General features: G+C 41.1%; 1 protein-coding gene across 2 annotated transcripts; it reads left to right on the top strand.

Annotated features, from left to right (window-relative positions):
* Positions 1 to 482: 482 nt before the first annotated feature.
* IL17F (interleukin 17F) lies at positions 483 to 21,927 on the top strand. 2 transcript variants are annotated; one of them, XM_042939036.1, is made up of 6 exons: positions 483 to 508; positions 3,546 to 3,656; positions 6,569 to 6,685; positions 13,513 to 13,580; positions 20,005 to 20,213; positions 21,330 to 21,927. In XM_042939036.1, the coding sequence occupies exons 4-6, from the start codon at positions 13,557 to 13,559 to the stop codon at positions 21,568 to 21,570; spliced, it is 474 nt and encodes a 157-aa protein (XP_042794970.1). In that variant the 5' UTR covers positions 483 to 508; positions 3,546 to 3,656; positions 6,569 to 6,685; positions 13,513 to 13,556; the 3' UTR covers positions 21,571 to 21,927. The 2 variants fall into 2 exon arrangements, with proteins under 2 accessions (XP_042794970.1, XP_042794971.1); XM_042939037.1 differs by lacking the exon at positions 483 to 508 and having other exon boundaries at positions 2,355 to 3,656; positions 13,517 to 13,580.
* Positions 21,928 to 23,183: the final 1,256 nt, after the last annotated feature.

Genomic DNA, 23,183 nt, shown 5'->3' with positions numbered 1-23,183 from the left:
CGTCAAATTGACTGTTAGGAACTCAATCTTTACATTGGGTTTTTAAAAATGTGTGTAGTTTCCCAACTTGCAGTGACATTAAAGAAGTTGGCAAGCATTTGAAGGATATGTTCCTACTCAGTGTTTGTATGTTCCTATTCCTGCTTCAGGAACTGCCAGGGGGTTGACCTGCATGCAGGTCTTTCTTCCTGAGGGTGCTACTGGGCCACACAGCACTGAGACTGGTGATGGCCCAGATTCACCAGGACAGAGAAGTACACGCTTCATTATCTACATGCTTCATTCAAAAAGAGAAGTCTGTTTACATTTAATGTTGCCATTGAAATAGTTGAAATAATTTGTGGGGCTTAGAGAAATAAGTCCTAGCTTGAAAAATTTTATGCTGCATTATTCTTGAACTCTCCTGGATAATGAAATGTCAATATGGAAAGATAGCTGTCAAAAAAGACAATTTGGTAGGAGTTGCTGGAATTGAGTCTCTCCTCTGCCATTTACCAAATAACTTAGGGTGAGTGTTGAGCTACTTGTTATTTTATCTGTAAAATGGGGATGCTTGCTGTTTCTTAGGGTGCTTGTGAGACATAACTGATCAAGTGGTAAGTGCCCACCAGCATGGAAATACTCCATGATACTTCATTATTACTGCAATTCCAACTTTCACTAAAACAAAATGATTCATTTTGATGTGTTTATTAAAAAAACCAGGGCACCTGAGTGGCTCGGTTGAGCATCTGACTCTTTTTTTTTTTTTTTTAAACCTTTTTTTTTAACGTGTATTTATTATTGAGAGAAAGACACAGAGCGTGAGCAGGCGAGGGGCAGAGAGAGGGGGAGACATAGAATCTGAAGCAGGCTCCAGGTTCTGAGCTGTCAGCAAAGAGCCTGACGCGGGGCTCGAACTCACAAACTGCAAGATCATGACCTGAGCCAAAGTCTGTCACTTAACCAACTGAGCCACCCAGGCGCCCCAGAGCATCTGACTCTTGATTTCAGCACAGGTCATGATTCCAGGGTCATAGAATCAAGCCCCATGTCGGGCTCCATGCTGAGCATGAAGCCTACTTAAGATTCTCTCCTCCTGCCCCTCTCCTACTCGCACCCTCTCTCCCTGTCTCTCTAAAATACAAAACAAAGCAAAACATGTGATCTTTTGATCAAAGCCATTTATAATTTCCCCCTTGTTAAGTTCCTGAATTCTGTTCTCTTTCCTGCCCTTCCACTCCTCGATGGTCCCTGCCCTCTGGTCAGTGCGGCTCTGACTCCAGTGCTTCTCACAGGGATGACCTTTACCTCTAGCTTGTAGCAAAGGGTTCTTTCACCTTCTCCCAAGGACTGAGATCTGCCCAGTGTAGGCAGTGTGTTCCCTCAGTTCTCACAACAGCCCTATGAGGTATGGTCATTAGGAAAACTCGGAGGATGAAGGTAACGAGAAAGGCGCATAGAAGCCAAAGAATAGGTTATCCTCTTCTCATTTGTCCTGAGTTTTTGAACTATACTAGTGGTCCCAATGATTCCAGACTTTCTGAGGTCAGGTTTCCCCCAAAGGGTTTGGTCAGTAGAGTAAGGCAGGTATGAGTCACCTGTGTGCTGGCTGCCAAAGCTACTCAGTCCTGACTGAGCTGTGTGGGAGTTATCCACCTTCCCTGCATTCCTCGCTCCCCTTCCAGGAGCAGGTATCACCACTGAAGCTCTATAAAGTAGGGGCGTGGGGAGGTGGAGTGCTGTGCATGGTTGCACAGGAAACCTTTAGAGAGCCCAGAGTTGGCAGAGGAAATGAGCCCTGCACTGGGAAGCAAGAATGCTGCCTTCGAGTTCCTTTTCCGACCATATGTGGCTGACAGTCAGCCAGGCAGGGCAAGCCACTTCCTTAGAGGGAAATGCTTGGTTTCTTTATCTAGGAAGGGAGATGGTTCAAACAGGTGATCTCTGAGGTCCCTTCGGATCATGTATATGAGTCTTAACACCCAGTGTCAGTTCTACCCACATGTTATTAGCCCTAGCATCACTTGGAGGTGGGTCAGAATGAATCTATCATCTTGTTAGATCCACTTTTCGAAGGTAGTGATTTTGGGGCTTCTCTATTTGTGGGTATTTTCTGGGATGTTTCCACTTATCTCAAGGGGTTTTATTTAATTCCTAGAAAAATTTTAGAATAAAAGTTTTTGTTTAGCTTTATTTTAATTTGCTGAAATATAAACCTAGTTTGTTTTTTTAAAAATAAGTATTTTGAGAGTGTGAGCAGGGGAAGAACAGAGGGAGAGGGAGAGAGAATCCCTAGCGAGCTCTGCACTGTTAGTGCAGGGCTCAGTCCCACCATCCTAGGATCATGACCTGAGCCGATCTCAAGAGTTGGATGCTCAACCCACTGAGCCACCCAAGCGCCCCTAAACCTAGTTAACTTTCTTTTTGAAATCTGATACCTCAGTGATAAATGCTGAATTCTGCCTGGCCCATTATTAACCAGCATGTAATCCTAGCTCATTCTCTTCAGTCTTTCCTCAAGGGAGAGAATGAAAATTTTAACTTCTTTTCCTAAATATTTTTACTATTAAACCCCGAGTATGTTTCCACAGCCTGTAGGAGGATATTAGCTTCTGCTGGGATTTACCATCCTGCTAATAGTTCTCCCAGCAGGTACTTTTGGTTGCAAACTAAGCCTTCCTACATTTAAGTATCAACATTTAACCTTGCCATAGATAGGTCAGCTCATGCAATCTTACAGATGTGTGCTGTTCTATTAATTTAAGTGGATAGAGTCCTGAATGAGAGCTATAATAAAGCGGGATAAAATCTCCAAAAATATAGCCTAAAGTTGGAATTGAACTGTGTGGATAGTTCTATTTTTTAAAAATGTTCCTGTGACTAATAAAACATAATGGTCTGTTTGGGAAAATAGAGAACCAAAATGATATTACCACCTCACTATAGCTATTACAATTTATCTTTGATGAACATGAAAAACCAGTTTTGAAAGTGACACTTCGCAATATATCCAGTGGTACCAGCAAGTCAGGGATTAAGCATTTGACATTGAGATAGGGATTTAGGGACTAAGAATGTTTTGAAACTTTGAGTGTAAAGTCAGAGTTCTGAAAATCCTGCAGAAGTGCAAATACATGTCACATTTAACTCTAATGAATGATAAAAAAAAAAATTAGGATTAACATAGGGATGCTGTATAACATAGGGAAGCTGATGAAGGGTTCCAAGTTCTTTAAGCAAACTAATTCCCAGCGATAACTCCATGCACTTAGTGATTGGGGCAGGTGAGAAGGGGTGGCCCTCCTAAAAGTGATCATTTTTATTAAGAGCTTACTATATGCACTAAGCGCCATGTAAATTACCTCATTAAATCTTCCCTACTGTCCTCTGGGATGGTTTTACTCTCCCTGTTTTACCAAAGAGGAAGTACAGTCTTAGAGAGGTCAGATGATTGCCCAGGTCCTCATAGCTAGTAGCCCGTAGATTTCCAGATTCAAATTCAGGGCTATCTTGTTTCTTAACGACTGTATTCTAACCATCATACTATGCTGCTGCTTTCAAAGGGCTGAGACTGCTCTAAGGAAGTGGTCACAGCTACATCTATGAGTGAACCTGGTGTGACAACAGCCTGGGTACCAGTGTGCAGAGATGAAATTGAAGACCTTCCATAATCGGTAATGCTGTCAGCAATTTGCCCTTGGAAGCCTGTTTGGCAGTGATTGGTATTTGCTATTTCATATCTTCTCACAAAGTTTATGCTATGGTCGGCCCTACAATTACCAGGAAATTCTACTCCTCTGGGAACGTTAAGTAAAAAAAAAAAAAAAATTGTTTTTTTAACATTTATTTATTTTCAAGAGAGAGAGACAGAGTGTGAAGGGGGAGGTGCAGAGAGAGAGAGGGAGACACAGAATCTGAAGCAGGCTTCAGGCTCTGAACTGTCAGTGCAGAACCTGATGCAGGGCTCGAACCCACCAACAGTGAGATTGTGACCTGAGCTGAAGTCAGATGCTCAACCGACTGAGCCACCCAGGCAGCCCTAAACTTTAAAATTTTTTAAACTAAAACCACTGAAATATTTTTTTTCTTATTATAAAAACAATTTTTTCATTAGAGAAATACTAGAAAATAACCATAAGAAGTAAATAGGAGCACTTGTAATCTAGTCACCCAGAGAAAATATACCTTGGGGTTTTTCTTTTTCCCAGATAAATGTATATATACCTATATAGTTGAGCTTTTGTTGTTTAATTTTTCATGATTATAAATAATACCTTGTTGCCAAATTTGTGTGTACCTACTTATTTATTTCCTTAGGATGATTTCCTAGAAGTGTCCTTGCTGGATCAAAAATATAAACATTGAAGTTTTAGATATGTTTCACCAAATTGCCAATTTATATCCCCACATGTGTGTGAGGGATGCCCTTTGTCCTACATCCTTGCTGACACTGGATATCATCATCACCCCCACCGGTACCTTTTTTAAATTGACAAATTTACTGTAGTTAGGACTTGAAATTAATTTTTAAGATTTCATACTGTGTACTTCCCACATAATACCGTTAGTAGTACTTGTAGTTCAGACTTATGGAGGTGGTTTAAAATTTCTATCACTATAAATAGCAAGTGCAAAGAAAGCAACTTCCCATCAGTATATAATCTTTGAGAACTAGGAATGAAAAATTGGTAGAGCAAGGCATCTTAAGAGCTGTCACTGACCATTTGACTTGGCTCTTGTTTCCATTTAACTTGTTCACACACAGATAAATGTGTGTAAGACAATGTGTAAAGGCTAAGAAGGATTCAGAATTAACAAACAAAACAAAACAAAAGAAAGACTGGTTTTATTTCTCCTCTTCTTCAGAGAACAGGCAGAGTCACTGTGACAGGCAGAGTCACAGAGTCAAGTGTCCTGACTCCAGTCCAGACATCACTTAGAAGATGTTCACTCTTCAAGTCTCATCCTCTGACAACTGTCTCCACCAGGCCCTGGGCATCTTTGTGTCAAATTTCCTCCAGCCTTGCATGTGCATTCCTTCTCTGGGCTTGGGGTCAGAAGCCGTGGTTTGAATTCCAAACTCTGTTATTTGATAGCTGTGTGGCTTTGGACAGTTGCCATGCACTCTTTAAGTCTCAATTTCTTGTGAAACGGAGAGACTGATCATCTTTTCCTCGTGCGATTGTTGTGAGAGTCCAATAAAATCAAGTACGTGAAAGTGCTTTGTGAGCTGTATGGCTTTACCTACAATGTAAGGCTATTAATATAACCGTTTCCTTCCTTGGCAGCTCTTTGTTAAAGAGAAAAATGGCCCTGGAGGAGTTGGAGAGACAGACCCCTTTATTTGAAGATGGATACTGGAGGGAGTTGGGAGGCCTCAGACCAGCCTGGGCTCCTCCATTGGAGGTGGTCTGTAGGAAAGCCATCCAACCTCCATCATCAGCTGAGGAGGTTGGATCAGATTACCTCTAAAGTAAAGAGCTCCTGAAATCTATGATGGAGGCTGACAGCAAAAGGTAAAGAGAGGTCTCCCTGCCTTAATGGCTCCTATAAGTTAGGTGCTAACTTACACAGAGCACAGGGGTGCTCTGGACATGTACACTTGTAGGGTGTGAGGGGTGTCCTGGAGCAAGAAAGTGAGCAGTGGTGTTCCCTGGGCTATTTGCTCAACGTGAAACCTAGGTAATGGACATAAATGTTCAATCTACAGGAAGCTTTCTAGCTTCAATAAGTGCTCCTGTCGGCATGGCCAAGAACCTTCTCAGAATCTGCGTTTTCCCTGACGTCCTCCCCATCCACCTTCCTTTTATCTCCTCCTGGGTCAAATGCAGCAGGAAAGCAGTGGTACAAGCCCTGCTAACTGGGGAGCACTTGTTCTCTGCTCCTATGTGCTCTGCTTTTCCTTCCCATGTACCTTCCCCTCTTCTCTTCCTCCACCCTTCTTTGTATCCCTTCAGTCCCTCACCTCCACAAAGATGGACTGTCCTTGCAGGAAACCCATTTCATCCTGTCCTTCTATAGCGTTTCTGCCAAAATGAGGAGAGCCCCGAGATTCATCATTCTGAGTCAGTCCCATGCAGGAGTGAAAGTAACATTTCTCAGAAGTGCGGTTGTCTCAGTGCTCTTTCTCTGGTCTTCCCCCCACCCCCAAGTTATTCTCTTCTTAATCTGGATCTTTGTAGGAAACATACTTAGAATTTTTAGCATTTGGAGTCATGTGATTGTTTTCCGCAGAAAGAGGAAAAAAACTCAAGAAAAGGGCAAAAGATACAGTAGTGTATCCACCCACGTGTGCACACTCATACACACCCCTACTCCCAAGACTGAGATTGCGGGGATGTTTAATTAAAATACCAAATTTTGGGGGTGCCTTGGTTTGGGCCTCTGACTTTGGCTCAGGTCATGATCTAACGTCTCATAGGTTCGAGCCCTGCATTGGGCTCTGTGCTGACAGCTCAGAGCCTGGAGCCTGCTTCAGATTCTGTGTCTCCCTCTCTCTCTCTGCCCCTCCTCCACTCGTACTCTGTCTCTCTCTCAAAAATAAACATTAAAATATCAAAAAAAAAATTTTTTTTGGTTTTCACAGGATCCCAAAGTTTGAAAAGATGTTGATGGAGGTCCAGTCCAAAGAGCCACCTAATATATGATTGCCCATTGGAATGTCACTACCTGATGTTCGCTAGCGTCTTGGTGTGACCTTCTGGTGAGAGTCCAGTTTCTCTCCATTTTACAAAACTTCCAAATACTTGAAGATAATATTATGTGTCTATAAGTTTTTCTGTGGTTCAAAATAACCCTCTTTAATTAATAATTTTTTGGGCAGCCCATCTGATGTGTTAGGAATTGAAATTAATGTAGGAGAGGAAAATCTCTCTCCTCTACCCTCCTAGATTCTGTACCTGGGCCTTGTATATTACACTGACAAAAGACAGATTAGCAGGAGAAAGAGTTTATTATGCATGCATATGGAGCCCTTTATAGAAGAGATAGGAAGGACCAAAAAAATGGTTAGAGCTGGGGGCTTATGTACTATTTTAACAAAGAGTGATAAACTGTGGAAAAGTAACTACACAAAGTTTCGACTTCTAGTAGAAGTAAATTGTGGGAAGGTAAATTGATGGGGGAAGCTAATAAAAAATTAAAGCTATTTAGTGGGATTTGTTATACAGACTCAAGTTTGTACCTTCACCATTGATGAAAAAGAGATAACTCCCATGATTAAGAGTTATCCTTCTCTTCCTACTATGGGAGAGGGAGACACCTTTATAAATGAAAATATATGTTACCTTTACAAAGGGAAATTTATGCCCTGCTTTTAGACAGAAAGGGGGAGGGCAGAGAGCTTTTCCTGCATATTTTATGGTGGCATACTCTGATCCCCTTCATTAGCAAAAAACTAGGTGGAAGAAGAAATAAACTAGTGTCAACATTAAATCAAGTGAATAAATATTCATAGAGTACTAGCTGTGAATAGGATATATTGCTAGGGGTGCGGGAGTGGTGGGAACATAAAGCAGAAATCACAGCTGTCTCCTTGAAAGAGTTTAAGATCCAGGGAACACATCAGGCATAAACACTTGAAAACTTAAAAAGCCAAAGCACATACACATAGCTGGTCAAGTGGACCGTAGAAAAGTTGTATCTAAGTAAATGCTAAATGAAATGCCATGAGAGTTAAGTTGAGCCATCAGAAGAGGGAAAGACACAATGGGAGATGGAAGGTCAGAGGAGATTGATTTTGAGGACGAGGCTAGGAGTTTATGGAGAACCTCAATGAGCAGAAAGAACCGAAAGGGACATTCCAAGGAAAAGGAACTGGCCCAGAGAGAGGAGGGCTCAAATACAAAACATTTTGTGGAGCAGAAGCTGAAAAACAAAGTTTCCCTCACATGGCAAGTTTGAGAAGGTGACTTCTTTCATGAATTAGGCTGGGGCCACACATAACATTTGGGCCAGTGTTTAAGGAATTGGCAGTGTAATCTAGAGGCAAGAAGGGAGTGCAACGTCATCTTTCTGGGGCCAGATTTGCCATCTCAACTTACCACCTCAAAACTTTGCTGGTTGTCAGTATGACAACAGTGGGGAAGTCCAGGAGCAAACGTTGTTGATCCCTGGTTCCTGTATGACCCTGGTAGAAACAAGCTGAGGAGAAATTTTAGTGAGAGGAAGCCAGGAAAATTCGACAGCATTCGATAGACACTCACTCGGGCTTTCCCCAGTCCCCGCACTTGGGTCTTCTGTTGACTAATTCCATCCACCTCAATGCAGGAAATCAGCTTGGCTGCTGAGTAAGTGAAAGTCTGCACGAAACCTGAGTTGCCTACAGCTAGCCTGTGGGTAGCTTGGTTAGGCCACCCCAAAGCACCTGCTACTGAATTGTGACATGGAACTATCTCGCTGTCCGATTCTCTATCCTTCCCTCACCAAGGAACATTCTAGGGTAGAATAGGTATGGTTCTTAGCTATGAGGGCGTGCAGCTTTGAGATTTAAGGCTCAGGTTTCCTTATTCCGATCACTCTTTCAGGGTACTTGACTCACCATTTCTGTTGTAGACAACGTAATGTGTCTAGCGAACTCTACTGTAATTTTACGGGAAGTCTCGCACTTTTTAAAAATGTTCCGTAAAGCTGTGTATCCCAGACTTTCATGTGATGTAAATCTTGCGAAAATTCAGAGTCTGATTCAATAGGTTTGGGGTGAGGGCCTAGATTCTACTTTTTTTTTTTATATATATATATTTTAGGTACTTTTCTATGAGTGTACATTTACACATACATACATATACATACATGGATATACATAGTGTGCATATATCTATACAAAGTAAGGTCATACCTTATATGAACTATGTCTTGATATTTTCAACAAATGTTACAACAGAAGTATTTTTAAAGTTATTAAATCTTCTCAGAAAGCAGTTTCTAATGGCTACAAAGATTCTATCATTACGCAGAATGACATTTACTTAACCGTTACTCTATTGTTGGAAATCTAGGGCATTTTCAATTTTCCCCTCTAAATATTCTTTTATGTGGATATTTGAGTGTGTTTCTGTTTCTTTAGAACAATTCCCGAGTGTGGAACTTTTTTTTAGGTTTTTGTTGCATGTTATTACATGACCTACACAAAATTGTACCAAACACTCCTGGCTGTCACACCTGAAAGTATCCCCTTTCCCTATTCTATTAATATTGCATGTTTAAAAATCCATGCCAATTTGAGAGGCTAAATATGGTTATCTTATTCTAATTTGCATTACTTTGATTACTCTTGAGGTTAAACTATTTTTTCGTGTATTATCTATTTTAATTTTTTAGTGTACACTGATTTCTTTTTTCTTGTTTAATTGAGATATAATTAATACATAACATATTTGTTTCAAGTGTACAAGGATTTGATATTTGTATCTATTGTGAAATGATTGCCACAAGTAAGCCTAGTTAATATCCATCAACCAAGATTCTACCTTTTTTTTTTTTAATTTTTTTTTTTTAACGTTTATTTATTTTTGAGACAGAGACAGACAGAGCATGAACGGGGGAGGGTCACAGAGAGAGGGAGACACAGAATCTGAAACAGGCTCCAGGCTCTGAGCTGTCAGCACATAGCCCGACGCGGGGCTCGAACCCACGGACCGTGAGATCATGACCTGAGTCGAAGTCGGACGCTTAACTGACCGAGCCACCCAGGCGCCCCAAGATTCTACCTTTTTAACAAGTTCCCAGGGGCTAGCGAGCTGGATGCTGCTGGTCCCAGGATCAGCTCAGCAGCCAAGCCCTCCTGGATGGTGGGGGAGTGGGGATGGTCCTTACTGTCTCACTGCAAGTTTTTGCTTGCTCCACTCTTGCTGCCTCTGTTCCCGAGACTGCTATATTGTCTCTTCACATCACTTTGCAGCTATGTAGACATTGTAGGACTATTTTATGTATAATGAATTTTAGGTGTAGAATTAATGGAAGAGAATTAAAACACATGTAGACATGGAAACAATTTGAAGATGAGGCTCATGACTCTATAAAGTTTCCCTGCTATGGCAGCCACCACACTTTCTTACTGGCATCCCTCCATTTCTCTTCCTTCTGGGGTAATTCAAATTCCTATTATTTGTATGTGTAGCGACCTCCCTCTTTGTTTCTGTTTTGGAAGAAGAGCATTTTCCTCTCTATATTCGCCCTGGATAGAGTTAGGCTCTATCACTGTTCTTCCCAAAAGGCCCACGGTCAGTTCTCTCCAAAACAGAAGTGCCATCTGGTCTGACATAAAATTCATGGCACTCCTGGGTGGAGGAAACTGTCATGGTGATTTTCTTGTTTTTTTGGACAGTACTTTTTCTTCTGACCCATGTTAGGTACCCAGCCCAGTGGTACAGAGTGAACATTTAACAAATGGTGTTTTTGTTAACAAGGAGATAAATCTCTGGTGCAAAAAGCCTCCACAGTCCAGAGAATAGACTCAGAATTGAGGGGTCGGTCCTCATTTGATTTGGAACTTTCTGCAGTGACCTCAACCTTGTTTTACCCAGGATTCTCACACAGCACCCCAGAGAAACTCCTTTCCTAAGTCTTTCCCTCCCCCCTTACTTTTCTTCTTTGTCAGCTTTTGTCTCCAATCCCCTTCCTTCATGTCTCTTCACTGTAACTCTTCACACAGATTCATTTTTTCATCAGATGATCAGGAATTGTACTCTTTTTTTAGAAAGACACAGAGAAAGAGAGAGAGGGACTGGGGGGCTAGGGAGAGAAGAGAAAGTTACAGAGAGAAGGGAAAGGAGGGCTTCCATGTTTTTTATCCTTTGTTGACTTAAGGCCACATAATTCCCATGCCCACAAACATCAATGCATGAAAACCCCAGCACTGTATTTTCATCTGACCAATGATCATTATAATAAACTCTTTATAGTGTTTAAACCAAAAGTAAAGTTGTTTCGTTCTTGAAAATCTTTCCATAGTGAAAATATGTTAAACTTAAAGGGGGGTTAGTTGCTATGGAATGTGATCTTATGGAGATTCTAGAAAGCACATAATGTACTTGAATTTGGCTTCCAACAAAATAGGTAAAACTGAATTAATAGGCACAAAGAATACTGGAGCTGAAGATAATAATCTTCTGCATTAAAAGAGGGAAAAAGAATTGTGGAATTTATGGAATCTGTAGCTTTACAGGAACAGATGCTATCATATCACCACATGGTTTTATTCAATAGAGGATAGAGCGGTAATGTTATGAAAGGGAATGGGACATGGACTTTCTAAAGGATCTAGGGACTAAAAAAGGCAAAATAAACCATGTATTTGATTAGCTTGAATAGCCTGAGCAGAGGAAGAATTTTTATGCTTGAAGAGGAGAAGAGGTGCAAGAAACTTGAAGTTTGAGGTTGACAATAAAAGCCATAATACTTTGAGGCAATTCTGACCCGATGATCTTCACCTATGTTCAGAAAGGTCTGACTAACATAAATAAGTGCTTCAGGGAAATTAGAAAGAAGTGTTTCAGTATCATTTGGAGATAAGACTGGGTGAAAGTAAGCTGTATACTAATAGCTTATAGCCTCAGTTTATTTTTTGCATTTAATTCCTGGTTAATATTCTTTAGATCTAGTATATGATAACATTATATAACTGGCTATTTGATATGGAGACAGAGGTCTGATAAAAAATGAAAATCCACAGAAAAGCCTGTTAAATTATTTAATGTTTTGATCCATCAGTTTAGATGGGGGTAAGACACTTTCATTTGCAAAGAGAGAATAGGCGATACACAGTAGTTCTGGTGTGTAGAAACCTTGAGATCCTGCTTGGTTGACATTGTGGGGATCCCATAGCCAGGGCATGTGGGCTATTCTTTGATTAGACCCTGATTCTGTTTTTTGAGAGAGGATCACCTCCTCCCAAAGATGTAGTGTGGTCCTTGGCTCCACCTCCTGGGAGTTTTCTTCCCCCAGTAATCTGCCCACATCTGAAAGAGTGTTGGCAAACATACCTTCCTTGGGCCTTTGCGCTCCTAGATGGTTATGGGGCTGACAGTTGGCTTGTGATTAACTTTGAGAACTCTCTCAAAAACTTAGTAAACTTTCATCTAAGTTGGTTCTTTTTGTGCCATAATTCCTAGAACATCTCTATGTCTTTGCTTTTTCATTGCTGTAATTTTCCCTGTCTTGATTTAATGGTAGATTATTAGAACTACACACGTACATTATTTATTCCGAGTCCTTTTATCCAATTAAAAGAACTTATTAGATGCTTCATTTAGATTCTTGCCTGTAGGAAGTTTATTTGATTGACGGGTTTTACCTGGCATTTCTCCCTCAAAGACTTTTTTCAATCTTATCTTTTGCTTTTGGGGGATAGAAATATTTTGGGTTTTTTTTTCCAAGGCTCTGAATTTCTGGACTCCATTTTCTTTCATTTTCTTCCTTAGGCTACCTTGCCAAATGCAGACAGTAGCATCTAACATACAACTTTCTGTTTTCTCATCTCTTCCTCTAGAGCTCTTATTGTACCTCTAGGTTATTGCAAGCAATAATTTTACCAAGTGTTTTGTCATTGCATACTGTGGGTCATCATTTCGCTAGCCTACGATTTCCTTGTCATTTCAGCCTCCTGCCTGACCATTAGAGATCATGCCACTATTTTAGCCTTTTGCTGCGGTAGCTCCTCACTTCTAGGCATCAATTTCCATACCCAGGTTATGACAGCTTATCCTGATCACATTCAGCTTTTTTGGGGATAAAATCTGTCCAAGGTTGGATTTGTAAAACTAAATGTGTACGTTTAGCTATCAGTATCCCCAACCATCTCGTTATTATCTTATTGGCTAGTATATGTGTATTTGCTTTCTTTCTATAACTAGATTTTAAAATCATTAAGGTAGAGACTATAATAATACAGTCTATTTCCTGTAAGAGTAACCCCAACAGACATGTAGCATGGCTTCCAGCACATGGTAGGGCATAAAAAGTCTTGCTAACTTGGATGTTTGACCAGCTATAATATTTTACCACACATGAGGCTGTGTGTACCCCATTCTTGGAACTACAACATCTTATGTTGTCTCTTTCTGCGGGTTCTGGGACTTGTGTGTAGAGTGTCCTGGCTGTCAGTAAGTTGAATGACAGTTCCACTTGTATTACTAAAACTTCTAAAGGTAGTAACAGCTTGGGTCATGGGTGGTACAGGGGCAGTGAAGGCCTTCCACCATAGTCAGCTGTGTGTTCATCATATAATCATTATTGTGCCCCCAGTATTTGCACATAATTTACAGCGTGAGAAGTATGTAATAAATGTTAGATGAAATAATGATCTGGATCTGTTGATTGAGTTTGAACTTGTTGATAGCTGGTTACTAGTTTGACATCCTGATGAGTTACTTATTTTTACCTTGATGAGGGAAAACGTTGTGACTGCTGGATGTAAGAGGTCAGTTTCCTATTTATATAAAGGGCCATTTAGTTCTCTGCAGTGCAGCAAGTCCTCTTGTATTGAACCAGGCACTCTTAATTCAAAGTGACTTACTTGTTCCTTCTTTCAAGAGAGCTGGTGAAGAAGTCTTCTATGTGTTGAGGTATCACTCTGAATGGAGAAGAGACCATCAAAGAAAGTAAGTAATTAAACCCACTCGATTTAATATGCTTTTAAGGGTCTATTTTATATATTGCTTTGGTAGCATGACTGATAATTAAATTTGAAAACATGGCTCTTGATTTATGTGCTGGTTTTACTGAGTATATAGAAGGACATATCTGGCATGGCCTTGGAAATTCCCTACACGGTGGGCTTAGGGGCTTCAGGCTGGCTGGAAGGCGCTGGCTAGGAGACTTGTCTTGAATCTCTATATGCATAGAAAATGTACTGTTTTAATTTAGGTCTTATATTTGGAGGTGTATATTTAGAGAAGGAGGCTGGTATAGATTATTGGGGGGGGGGGGGTACTAAAGTTACCGTAAGCCCATGAAGACCTCAGAAACATATACAGAAGTATGATAGACTAAATATGAGCACAGAGGTAATGAGGAAGGGAATGATGCCTGAGAGGATGATTCAAAGAAGTCTTCTTATAGTAGTTAAACTTCTGATTGTTCCAGAGGAGAGGTGCAGAGAAGAATCCACAGGTATGGGGAGAAGAAATATGGATGAAAGGCTCATGATCACAGAAGAATTTTGATTGGTCTTGGAGGGGCTTCCAATGAATCCAAGAGCTGCTTCCTTTTCATTTCCTTCATTTAAAGAAAATGGAGGAAAGTTGTTCAAACGTGTTGTGATAGAGGAAAATGACTTACCCTGCTGGAATGTGCCTTGCCTTTTTAAAAGAGCATGTGTAGTTTTACCTGGTCTTACTGGGGATTAAAAAAAAAAAAAGAAATTAAGATACTGTTACTTCAGAAATGTCTGTGTATCCCTAGGATACAATACCTGACATATAATATGTACTTAATAAATGTTTGCTGACTTGAACGGAACTGAGAAAAATTAACTTTCCATAGGTCATTTAAAATTATGTTAGAGCATTTAAAGGCTCTACTTGCTAATTCATTTTTGTTAAAAAAAAAATCTTAATCAGAGATGGCCAAGATAATGGACATTGTATGTTATATGAAAATGATTATTTATTAAGTATCAATAGGATTTTAAGCATGGGGTTAAAATAGAATTTGTTCAGGGAGTCGAGGAAACTACCTGGGGCAATAATTTTGAATCTCTCACTGATGTCATTAATTTCTTTGGTTTTGTTTTCTCACTCAAAAATGGACTAAAGATAGTCCTCTCATTTAATATCAAGGATCCTCTAAGGATGACATACCTTTCACTTAAATCATGGTTCATATCATATGAAGGAAAGTAGAACATATGGTATGTGACGAGAGTTGTTAGCCATTTGTGGAAGAACATAAAAGATCATGACAGCAATTTGTAATTTGGTTCATCTGTGTAGTAAATTAGTTAAGAATTTTGCTGTAATTTGAGGCCAGTGGGGGTAGAAGTGGGGTGGAAGAAAAGCAAGATTTGGCCCTTTTTCCATCATCCTTTTTAGGGTCTCTCTCTGATTCTTCTTCAGGAAATGTAATAGAGGAAAAAAAAACCTACATTCGTCAGTAATTCTGGGGTAACCACAACTTAGACAGTAAGCAGGTCAATCGAAATAAGGACAGTGATTGCTATAAAACCGACAGGTGCTCTCATTGACACAGCACAGGCGACATTTGACACGGGGCGACACCACACACACATACACACACAGGAAGAATTTACTACACAAAGCAGACAACCAGAGCAAAATGACAAAGACCATCCTGCGCAACATAGCCATGGTGAGTAAAAATAATTGCTGTTTAGTAGCAGTCAGCCCTAGGATTTCAGGATAGCAGATTTCTAAGGAATTAGGTTTGATTGGGGTTTTTATTGGTATTCTTTCTTAAAAGCAGAACCGACTTTAATTTTGACCCCTGTCTGGTGGAGGAAAAAGAAAAAAATAACTGGAAGTTATAATGGGGTATAAAACATAGCTCCTCATGTGGTGGCTTTCGCATAGGTGATTGATAGCTTGCTCACTCTTGGTGTCACAGACAGCTGAACACGATCTCTCCTGTGGCCACCATTATAGAGTTAGGTTGGTCTAAAACTCTTATTTCATGGTGAGGACTTCCAGCCTTTTAGGATCTGTACACATGTATTTTAGCCAAGGATAGTGAGGCTCCAGGAGGTTTAATGACTCCCCTAAGACTATAAGTAGACAGAGAGTGCCCAGGATGAAAGAAGTGGAACCACCCAGTGTTGAACTTTGGATAGCTCCCAGAGGAGGGAAATTGGCTGTGCCTAAGACAGCTGATTATTTTTGCATTGTCTCATTTCTCATGGAGGAGAGAGAGATGTTAGTATAATGGAAAGCACCTCTTTTGGGTCTAGAATCTTGCCTGACATCAGTCAGGTAAAGGCTGGGAAGAATATAATTTAGAGGAGCTTGAAAACAGGGCTTGGGAAATTATTCACCATATTATTGGCTTAAATAAACCCTCTTTTTTTTGTTTTCTCCATTTACAAGCCACGTCATTTAAAAGAGCTTGGATTTCATAAAAGGTCATAGTATATGGTGATGATAATACCATATTTAGGTATTTTAGAGATGACCAGAAATGCAGCCAAGTGTAACAGTTAGAGAGCACATAGGCTTTGGAGTCAGTCCTAGATCCACTACTTACTAAATGTGGGATTTGGGATCAATTACTTAGCTGCTCTGTGCATAATTATTCCCCTTATCTGTAAAGGGGACTAATAATGATATCTCCCTCATATGTTTTTTTTGGGGGGATTAATTAGTATCATAGAGAATGACTAAATCTGTACTCTGAGATGGCTTAGTTTTTAGTTAAATTGGTCATTTTAATATAACAACCAATAAGGATAGAGAAAACATTCAATGTGTAAAATATTAATATTATTATTTTTACCTCTGAGTCTCTTGTCAACCCCAGGAAGTAGATTGGGATTAGTTTCCCCATTATACAAATGAAAAAAAAAAAAAAAAAGCTCAATTGAGTCCAGTGATTTAACATCACTGGGTACTGTACACATAAGAACTGGGACATGAATCTAGGTTTACCGGCTTCAAGTACAGTATGCTTTTCCTCAAATGGTTCAGAGGCAAGGTTTCTAAATTCAAAGACCTTGTGTCTAAAAAAAATCTATCGGGTAGCTTTGTACTCCAAAGCCATTTCTATTTCTGGTTTGAAGTAATCTGTTGGACCATCGGCAAGAAACATGATGATGCAAGGGGCATTAGAATAGGATTCGAAGCTGGAAGGTACAGGCAGGTAGAACATCCTCAGTAAGTAGTTGAGGCAAATTCTTGTGAGCTTAGGAACTGGCCAAGCTCTGGAGCACATTCCTACAGAGGTGAGCGTACATTACAGATCAGTTCAGGAGACAAATACTCAGAAGCTCCTGGGTGGCTCAGTCGGTTAAGCGTCCAACTTTGGCTCGGGTCATGATCTCACAGTTCGTGAGTTCAAGCCCCATATCGGGCTCTGTGCTGACAGCTCAGAGTCTGGAGCTTGCTTTGGATTCTTTGTCTCCCTCTCTCTCTGCCCCTCCCCTGTTTGTGCTCTGTCTCTCTATTTCTCCCCCCAAACAAGTAAAAATTAAAAAGAACTAAAATTAAAAAAGAAGACAAATACTCAGATAGTCTCAGGTGAGCCCGAGAGTCAGGCCATCAGTGTCTTGATACTGCCCACCTTCACTAGTGCATTCTCTTGCTTCTATTCCTAGTGTACAGAACAGGAGTGATATCTGTGTATCTGCCTCATAGGTGGCCTGTAAGAATTCAAATCTATAAGATGCTCTGAACCTCTCAGAGAAGAATGTATGTGTGTGCTGTATGTGTCATTTTCTTAAGAATCAGCAAGAGCCATATCAGAGCCCCTGCTCTGTAGCGCATAACCACCAAAATCTACAGTTTCATATCAAAAGCTTTGTGGAGCAAACTAGAGTGATATGCAGGCATTATCTGATTTCCTGATAAAGAGCTGTGTGACCTACAACGCTCATGCAATTCTGACACGGCTGTTCACATTGCTTAAAATGCTTGCCTCCTCTTGGGAGGCAAAGCTAAGACTAAAGCACCACGACTGGCTTTATATTGACAATAATAATGAACTTCAGTATCAATGCTACTGACCACTGACACCTAGGATTGAGTCCCCTGACTGATACCAACAAGCTGGTGAACTCAATGAAGCCGTTTGTTACTTTCGGTCATGACTCTTACCGGTGTCATTGGGATAATTAATACTAGCTCTGCCTACTTCGTGAGGTGGTTGTGAGAATCCAGTATTCAAAGAGATGTGAAAGTGTGTTCTAAAATACTCCAAGAACATAAGCAAATATAATGATTTGTTAGAAGCATGGAAATTATTGCTGAATCACATAACCATAAGATACAGTTACTTTAAAGCTTTGATAATGAAAGCGAGAAGTGACTCAGTGAATATGATACTAAAGATAAAAGATGAAAACACACAGGAGGAATTTTCTTAAGAAACCCAAGGGACACCTGGGTGGCTCAGTCAGGTAAGCATCCGACCCTCGATTTCACGGTTGTGAGATCAAGCCCCACATTGGGTTCTTTGCTGGGCACGAAGCCTGCTTAAGATTCTCTCTGTCCCTCTCCCTCTGGCCCTCCCCGGCTTGGGAGTGCTTTCTGTCTCTCTCTCAAAAAAGAAAAGAAAGAAACCTTAAAGAAGTAATTGGTAGGCTTGGGAAGTTACCTAAGAACCCTCTGGTCTACAAGAGCATCCTTTAACTTTTTAAAGTTTATTTCATAGCTCTAGACAGAAGATCCATGAGGGAAAATTCCACATCTTTCCTGTTCATTGTGTGTCATTAGCACAATGTCTACTTAATATCCCCCTGTGTTGAATACTTACCACATGCTGGCAGTGCGAATGGCAGCTAGTCAGAGTCCTGAAACTGAGTTATGGACCCAGGACATCTGACTCCAGAGCATGTATCTTGAGTCACCACACTATACAGTTGAGAAAAAGTTGCTGAATGAATGAATGATTGTAGTAGATGAAAGTAGACAACTGCTGATTATCTGAAGGCAGATCAGCCTCATTTGGGCTTATCTGGGTCAATCTTGCTTTCAACTTCTTTTTAGTGTCACCTACCTTCATACGGCAAGTTGACACCATGACCTTTCTCTTTAGTCTTGTCATTTCTTGCCTCCAGCATCTGTAAAATATAAAAAGGAGGTCCTTTAAATGGACATGTCTAATAACCTCCCCTACCTTAACCCATGGAAAGTGTGAGCCTGAACAACATTGAGCCCAGAGAATGAAAGCAACCCAGATTCAGCTCCTTTTCTGTATCATGTTGAGAGTTGGTAATGGGCCTTGTCCATCCCTAGTAAGGGTTGGTGGTAATGGTGGGGTGAGCAGAGCATGGTTGTGACAAAAGGAAGCTAGAGAGATTTTTACCTCTTCTTTTAGGTAGGTCTTCACAGAGCACTTTCTTTGTGCATTCCTGTAATACCAGATAAACTGATATTTCAATGTAAGTTGGAAAAATATGTTTCAGAGCTAAAGACAAATAGTTTCCATATTCTCTGTAGTTGTGCATCATTAGTGGCTCTGCTTCTTTCAATTAACATGGATAATTGGAACTTTGCTATAGTTGGTTTTGCACAGTGCTTTTCTTAGTGCTTTGAGTTTAAATACATTGTTAATTTAACTGTATTGTTTTTTTCATTTCATTCATCCAGAAAGTATTTGTGGAACACCTGTTCTAGGACATGTTCTCCTGCAGGAACTTATAATCCAATAGGTGTATATCTGACATGAACACAGACAGTACATTTCCAGACAGTAAAGAAATGACACTTGAATGCTAGATGGCAAGTGCTTTATGGGTGAAGGAAAATGAACGTATTTTTAATTGAATGACTTTAGAGATGGTTCCTAGAGAAGGCTACCTCTGAGTGGGGCCTTGATGGAAGTGTAGGGTTTGGATAGATAGATGTGGGGGCAGTGTATTCTACGTGGAGAGATGGCTGGCTGGGAGGAAGGAGAATTCATGAAATACAAGGTTGGAACTAAAAACAAGGGCTATCATTTATTAATCCTTTATTTTTACTAGATAAATTTATAGGTACTTTATATAGAACACTAGATTTAATCTTGTGAATATTATTATGAAGGGAGTATTATAACCCAGTTGGAAAGAAGAGAAACCAGAGATTCAGTGATGAGGCCAGGTCAAGATTTAAACCCAGTCTTAGATCCTTATAAGCTTTCTGTCCCACTGTTGAGGAAGTCTCAGACTGTGGGAGTCTCAATCACCAGGCTAATGAGTATATACTCAGTTTGGCACCCTGATATCTTCATGTATGACTATTCCCATTTTCAGGTGAGGACCTGAGGTTCAGAGAGAAGCCCTGGTCCCACAAAAGACTGGGGATGCTGAGTTCAGCTAGAGGATGAGAGCAACTGACACCAGAGTTCCAAACCAACTCAACTTTCTCTATTTTGCAGCTTAAGTCCCTGCTGCTGTTGATGTTGGAGCTCACCCTCCTGAGGGAAGTGACAGCCTGGAAAAACCCTAAAGCAGGGGATACAGCCCTGTGCCCTCCCCTGGAGGATAACAGCGTGAGGGTGGACATTCGCATCCTCAGGCAAAACCAGGGGGCTATTTCCATCTCAAATGATTTCCAGAACCGTTCCAGTTCCCCCTGGGATTACAAGTAAGTGCAAATGAGACTGATCTTCACGTTCTTTTGGAAACCATGTTTATTTATTCTAATCATAGAGAATTTAGAAAATGTAGAAAAAAATAAAAGCCCTAATATTTGCCTTAAAAACAGAAATCCCACTTTGCCTGGGAGCTCACAGTTTGCTTTTCTGGCTAGGTCCTCCTGTGTGGTCAGAGGTCCTACTGTTTTGCTTGTAACTTCTCATTGACTCTCTGCCTTTGCCTGCTCCACACAGCCCTGGTTTGGTATTTACAAACTTTCTGTCTTGGAAGAGGGGGCTCTTTAAAGCAGCCCACGTAATAATCTTTGCATCTGAATAAGTGGGAGCCAGAAAAGTCCATTTGGAGTGCTCCATTCAGATTAGACATCAGCCTGCAAGGAAAGGTGAGGAGGGCAGAGTGAGAGGCCCGTTTGGGGATGGGATGTCCAGGGTACTGTCCTGTGATGCTATCTGACATGCCAGATCTTGGAATAGCAAGGTCTCAACTACATGCTCCAAATACAAGTATGAAAACAGATTCCAGGGACAATTAGAAGGGCTTCTGGGGCTGCCTGAATTGCTTCCCACAGGAAAGGAGTGGCAAGTTGGCTGGCATGGCTTTGCTGCCTTTGTGTCCCCTGGCAGAGCGGGTATTCAGGAAGAAACTGAGAGTATGTGGTGCATTCACAGACCTCTGGGGCTTTGGCTTTCCTCTCCAAGCAGCAGGCTTTGTAGACTGTATATTAGACTGACTAGTCAAGTTCCGTATCTAGGCAAAGGATGAAAACTAATTAAATAATAGCAACAGGGCAATGAAAAAGAAAAGATCTGACATTTATTGAATGCCAATATTTCAGTGTAGCGTTTTGTGTACATTTGTATCACTGAATATTCTCAACCATTCCATGAAAGAGACCTATGAGAATCTCCATTTTAGAGTGGAAGAAACAGGCTTCGGCAGTTAAACACCTGCCGGAGGGCAGTGTATGAATCCAGGCCAGCTGGCTACAGCCCTGGGTTGCTGGGAAATGGCTCCCTGCAGGAGCAGCCAGCGCTACGGGGCTCTCACTTTTGTCCATCTCCGTCTCCCTTGTCTCACCACCTGCTTTCGTCTGCTCCTCCTGCAGCATCACCCGGGACCCCAACCGGTTCCCCTCGGAGATCGTGGAGGCCCAGTGCAGGCACTCGGGCTGCATCAACGCCGAGGGGCAGGAAGACAGCTCCATGAATTCCGTTCCCATCCAGCAGGAATTCCTGGTCCTGCGGAGGGAGCCCCAGGGCTGCTCACGCACCTTCCGGCTGGAGAAGGTGCGGGTGACTGTGGGCTGTACCTGTGTCACCCCCATCGTCCGCTACGTGCGCGCCTGAACCGCCGCTTGGCTGAAGAAGCTGGAAAATGCCATTCCTTACCCAGCGCTCTTCAGCCAGTCCTGTGCAGTCCCAATTTTCTCCACTTCATAGGCCTCTTGATAAGACCTGTGCGGAATTCTCAAAGCTCTGTAGTAGTTCTAGTGTTAAGTTTCTGGGGTGCCTCCAAATCATAGCATAGTCCTGAGCGGTTCCACTGCCCCAGCCCCCTGAAAATGGCTGGAGGAGAATGAAGGCGCCCTTGGCCTGCTCTGTTTACGTGCAGCGATGACCACTTCCTAGCCACATCAACACTGTGATACGGTGCCACTCCCCGAGAATTCTGTTGGCAAATTGGGGCTCTGTGCCATGTGGATGAAAATGTAAAAAATACAACCACAATGTAAGAGTGTGTGGGAGGGACTGTGCAGGGTGGGGTGGGAAGGATGGGGATAAGGATCTAGGGCATATGTTTATTAAACATTTGCTAAACACAGAAGTTGGCCTGATACTTACATTTGTAAGGAAACTCTATATATTTATGATATATTGGTTATATAAAATTTTAGGAGAAAAATGAACATATCTAGTACTAATGTAATAAAGTATTCATGATTGAAAAATACTTTAGGTGTTTGTTTCCAGTCTTGACCTATACTCACAGAGCTTATAACCATAAAGATTTTGAAATTCTATATACTTGTCATTTGTTTTTCACAGTTCCTGATCAGTTTTTTATCAGAGGCTACTGTTAGAGTTATTATTATTAGTGTGTATGTGGCAGTGTGTGTGTGTGTGTGTGTGTGTGTGTGAGAGAGAGAGAGAGATCTTGGAGACTTTTTTTCTCAGCTTTATTGAGGTATAATTGACAGATAATATTATGTAAGTTTATGGTATACAGCATGATGATTTGTCTCTCTGTCTATTTCTCTCTCTCTATAGTGAACTGGTTACCACAGTAAGGTAGTGAACACTTCCATCACCTCATATAGTTACCTCTGTGTGCTTATGTTTATGGAGAGCATTTAAGATCTCTCTGCAAATGGCAAGCATACAATAAATACAGTATTGATAACTATGGTTACCACACTATATATTAAACCTCCAGAACGTATTCATCTTATAAATAAATTCATACTCTTTGACCAACATCTTCTCATTTCTCTGCCCCCACCCCCCAGCTTCTGGCAACTACAGTTCTCTCTGTTTCTATGAGATGGAGAGTTATTTTATTATTAAGGGTACTTGGGGGTTACATGGAGAATTAAGGAAAATGGTGTAAACAGAACTGAGTTTCCCTGGTAACTCTTTACTGCTCCGTCTTCCTGGCTACATTATTGTACAAAGTGAACATTTACTGGCCACTGTGCTAGCCACTGAAGATGCAAAGACAAATGCGTATGGAAGGGCCACAGTGTTGAGACTGGCCGTCCACAGAGGCTCTGGTCATTGGAGCCATGCAATCCCTTTGCATCGTCCTCATTTAGATTTCTGGGACTTTTAGGGTCACTGGTTGTCCTTCATCAATATCTTATGCTTCTTGGGTCGGGGCACGGCACAGGAGCCTCCAGATTCTGGTCTCCATGCCACTCTGTGGAAAAGTCAGAGGTTCTCTCATCCCTCCCTTGCCTCAA

Source organism: Panthera leo, chromosome B2 (assembly GCF_018350215.1).
Source record: "Panthera leo isolate Ple1 chromosome B2, P.leo_Ple1_pat1.1, whole genome shotgun sequence".
In the NCBI taxonomy this organism is placed as follows: Eukaryota; Metazoa; Chordata; class Mammalia; order Carnivora; family Felidae; genus Panthera; species Panthera leo.
Note: the sequence above shows the minus strand (reverse complement) of the source record. Positions and strands in the feature narration are given on the sequence as shown.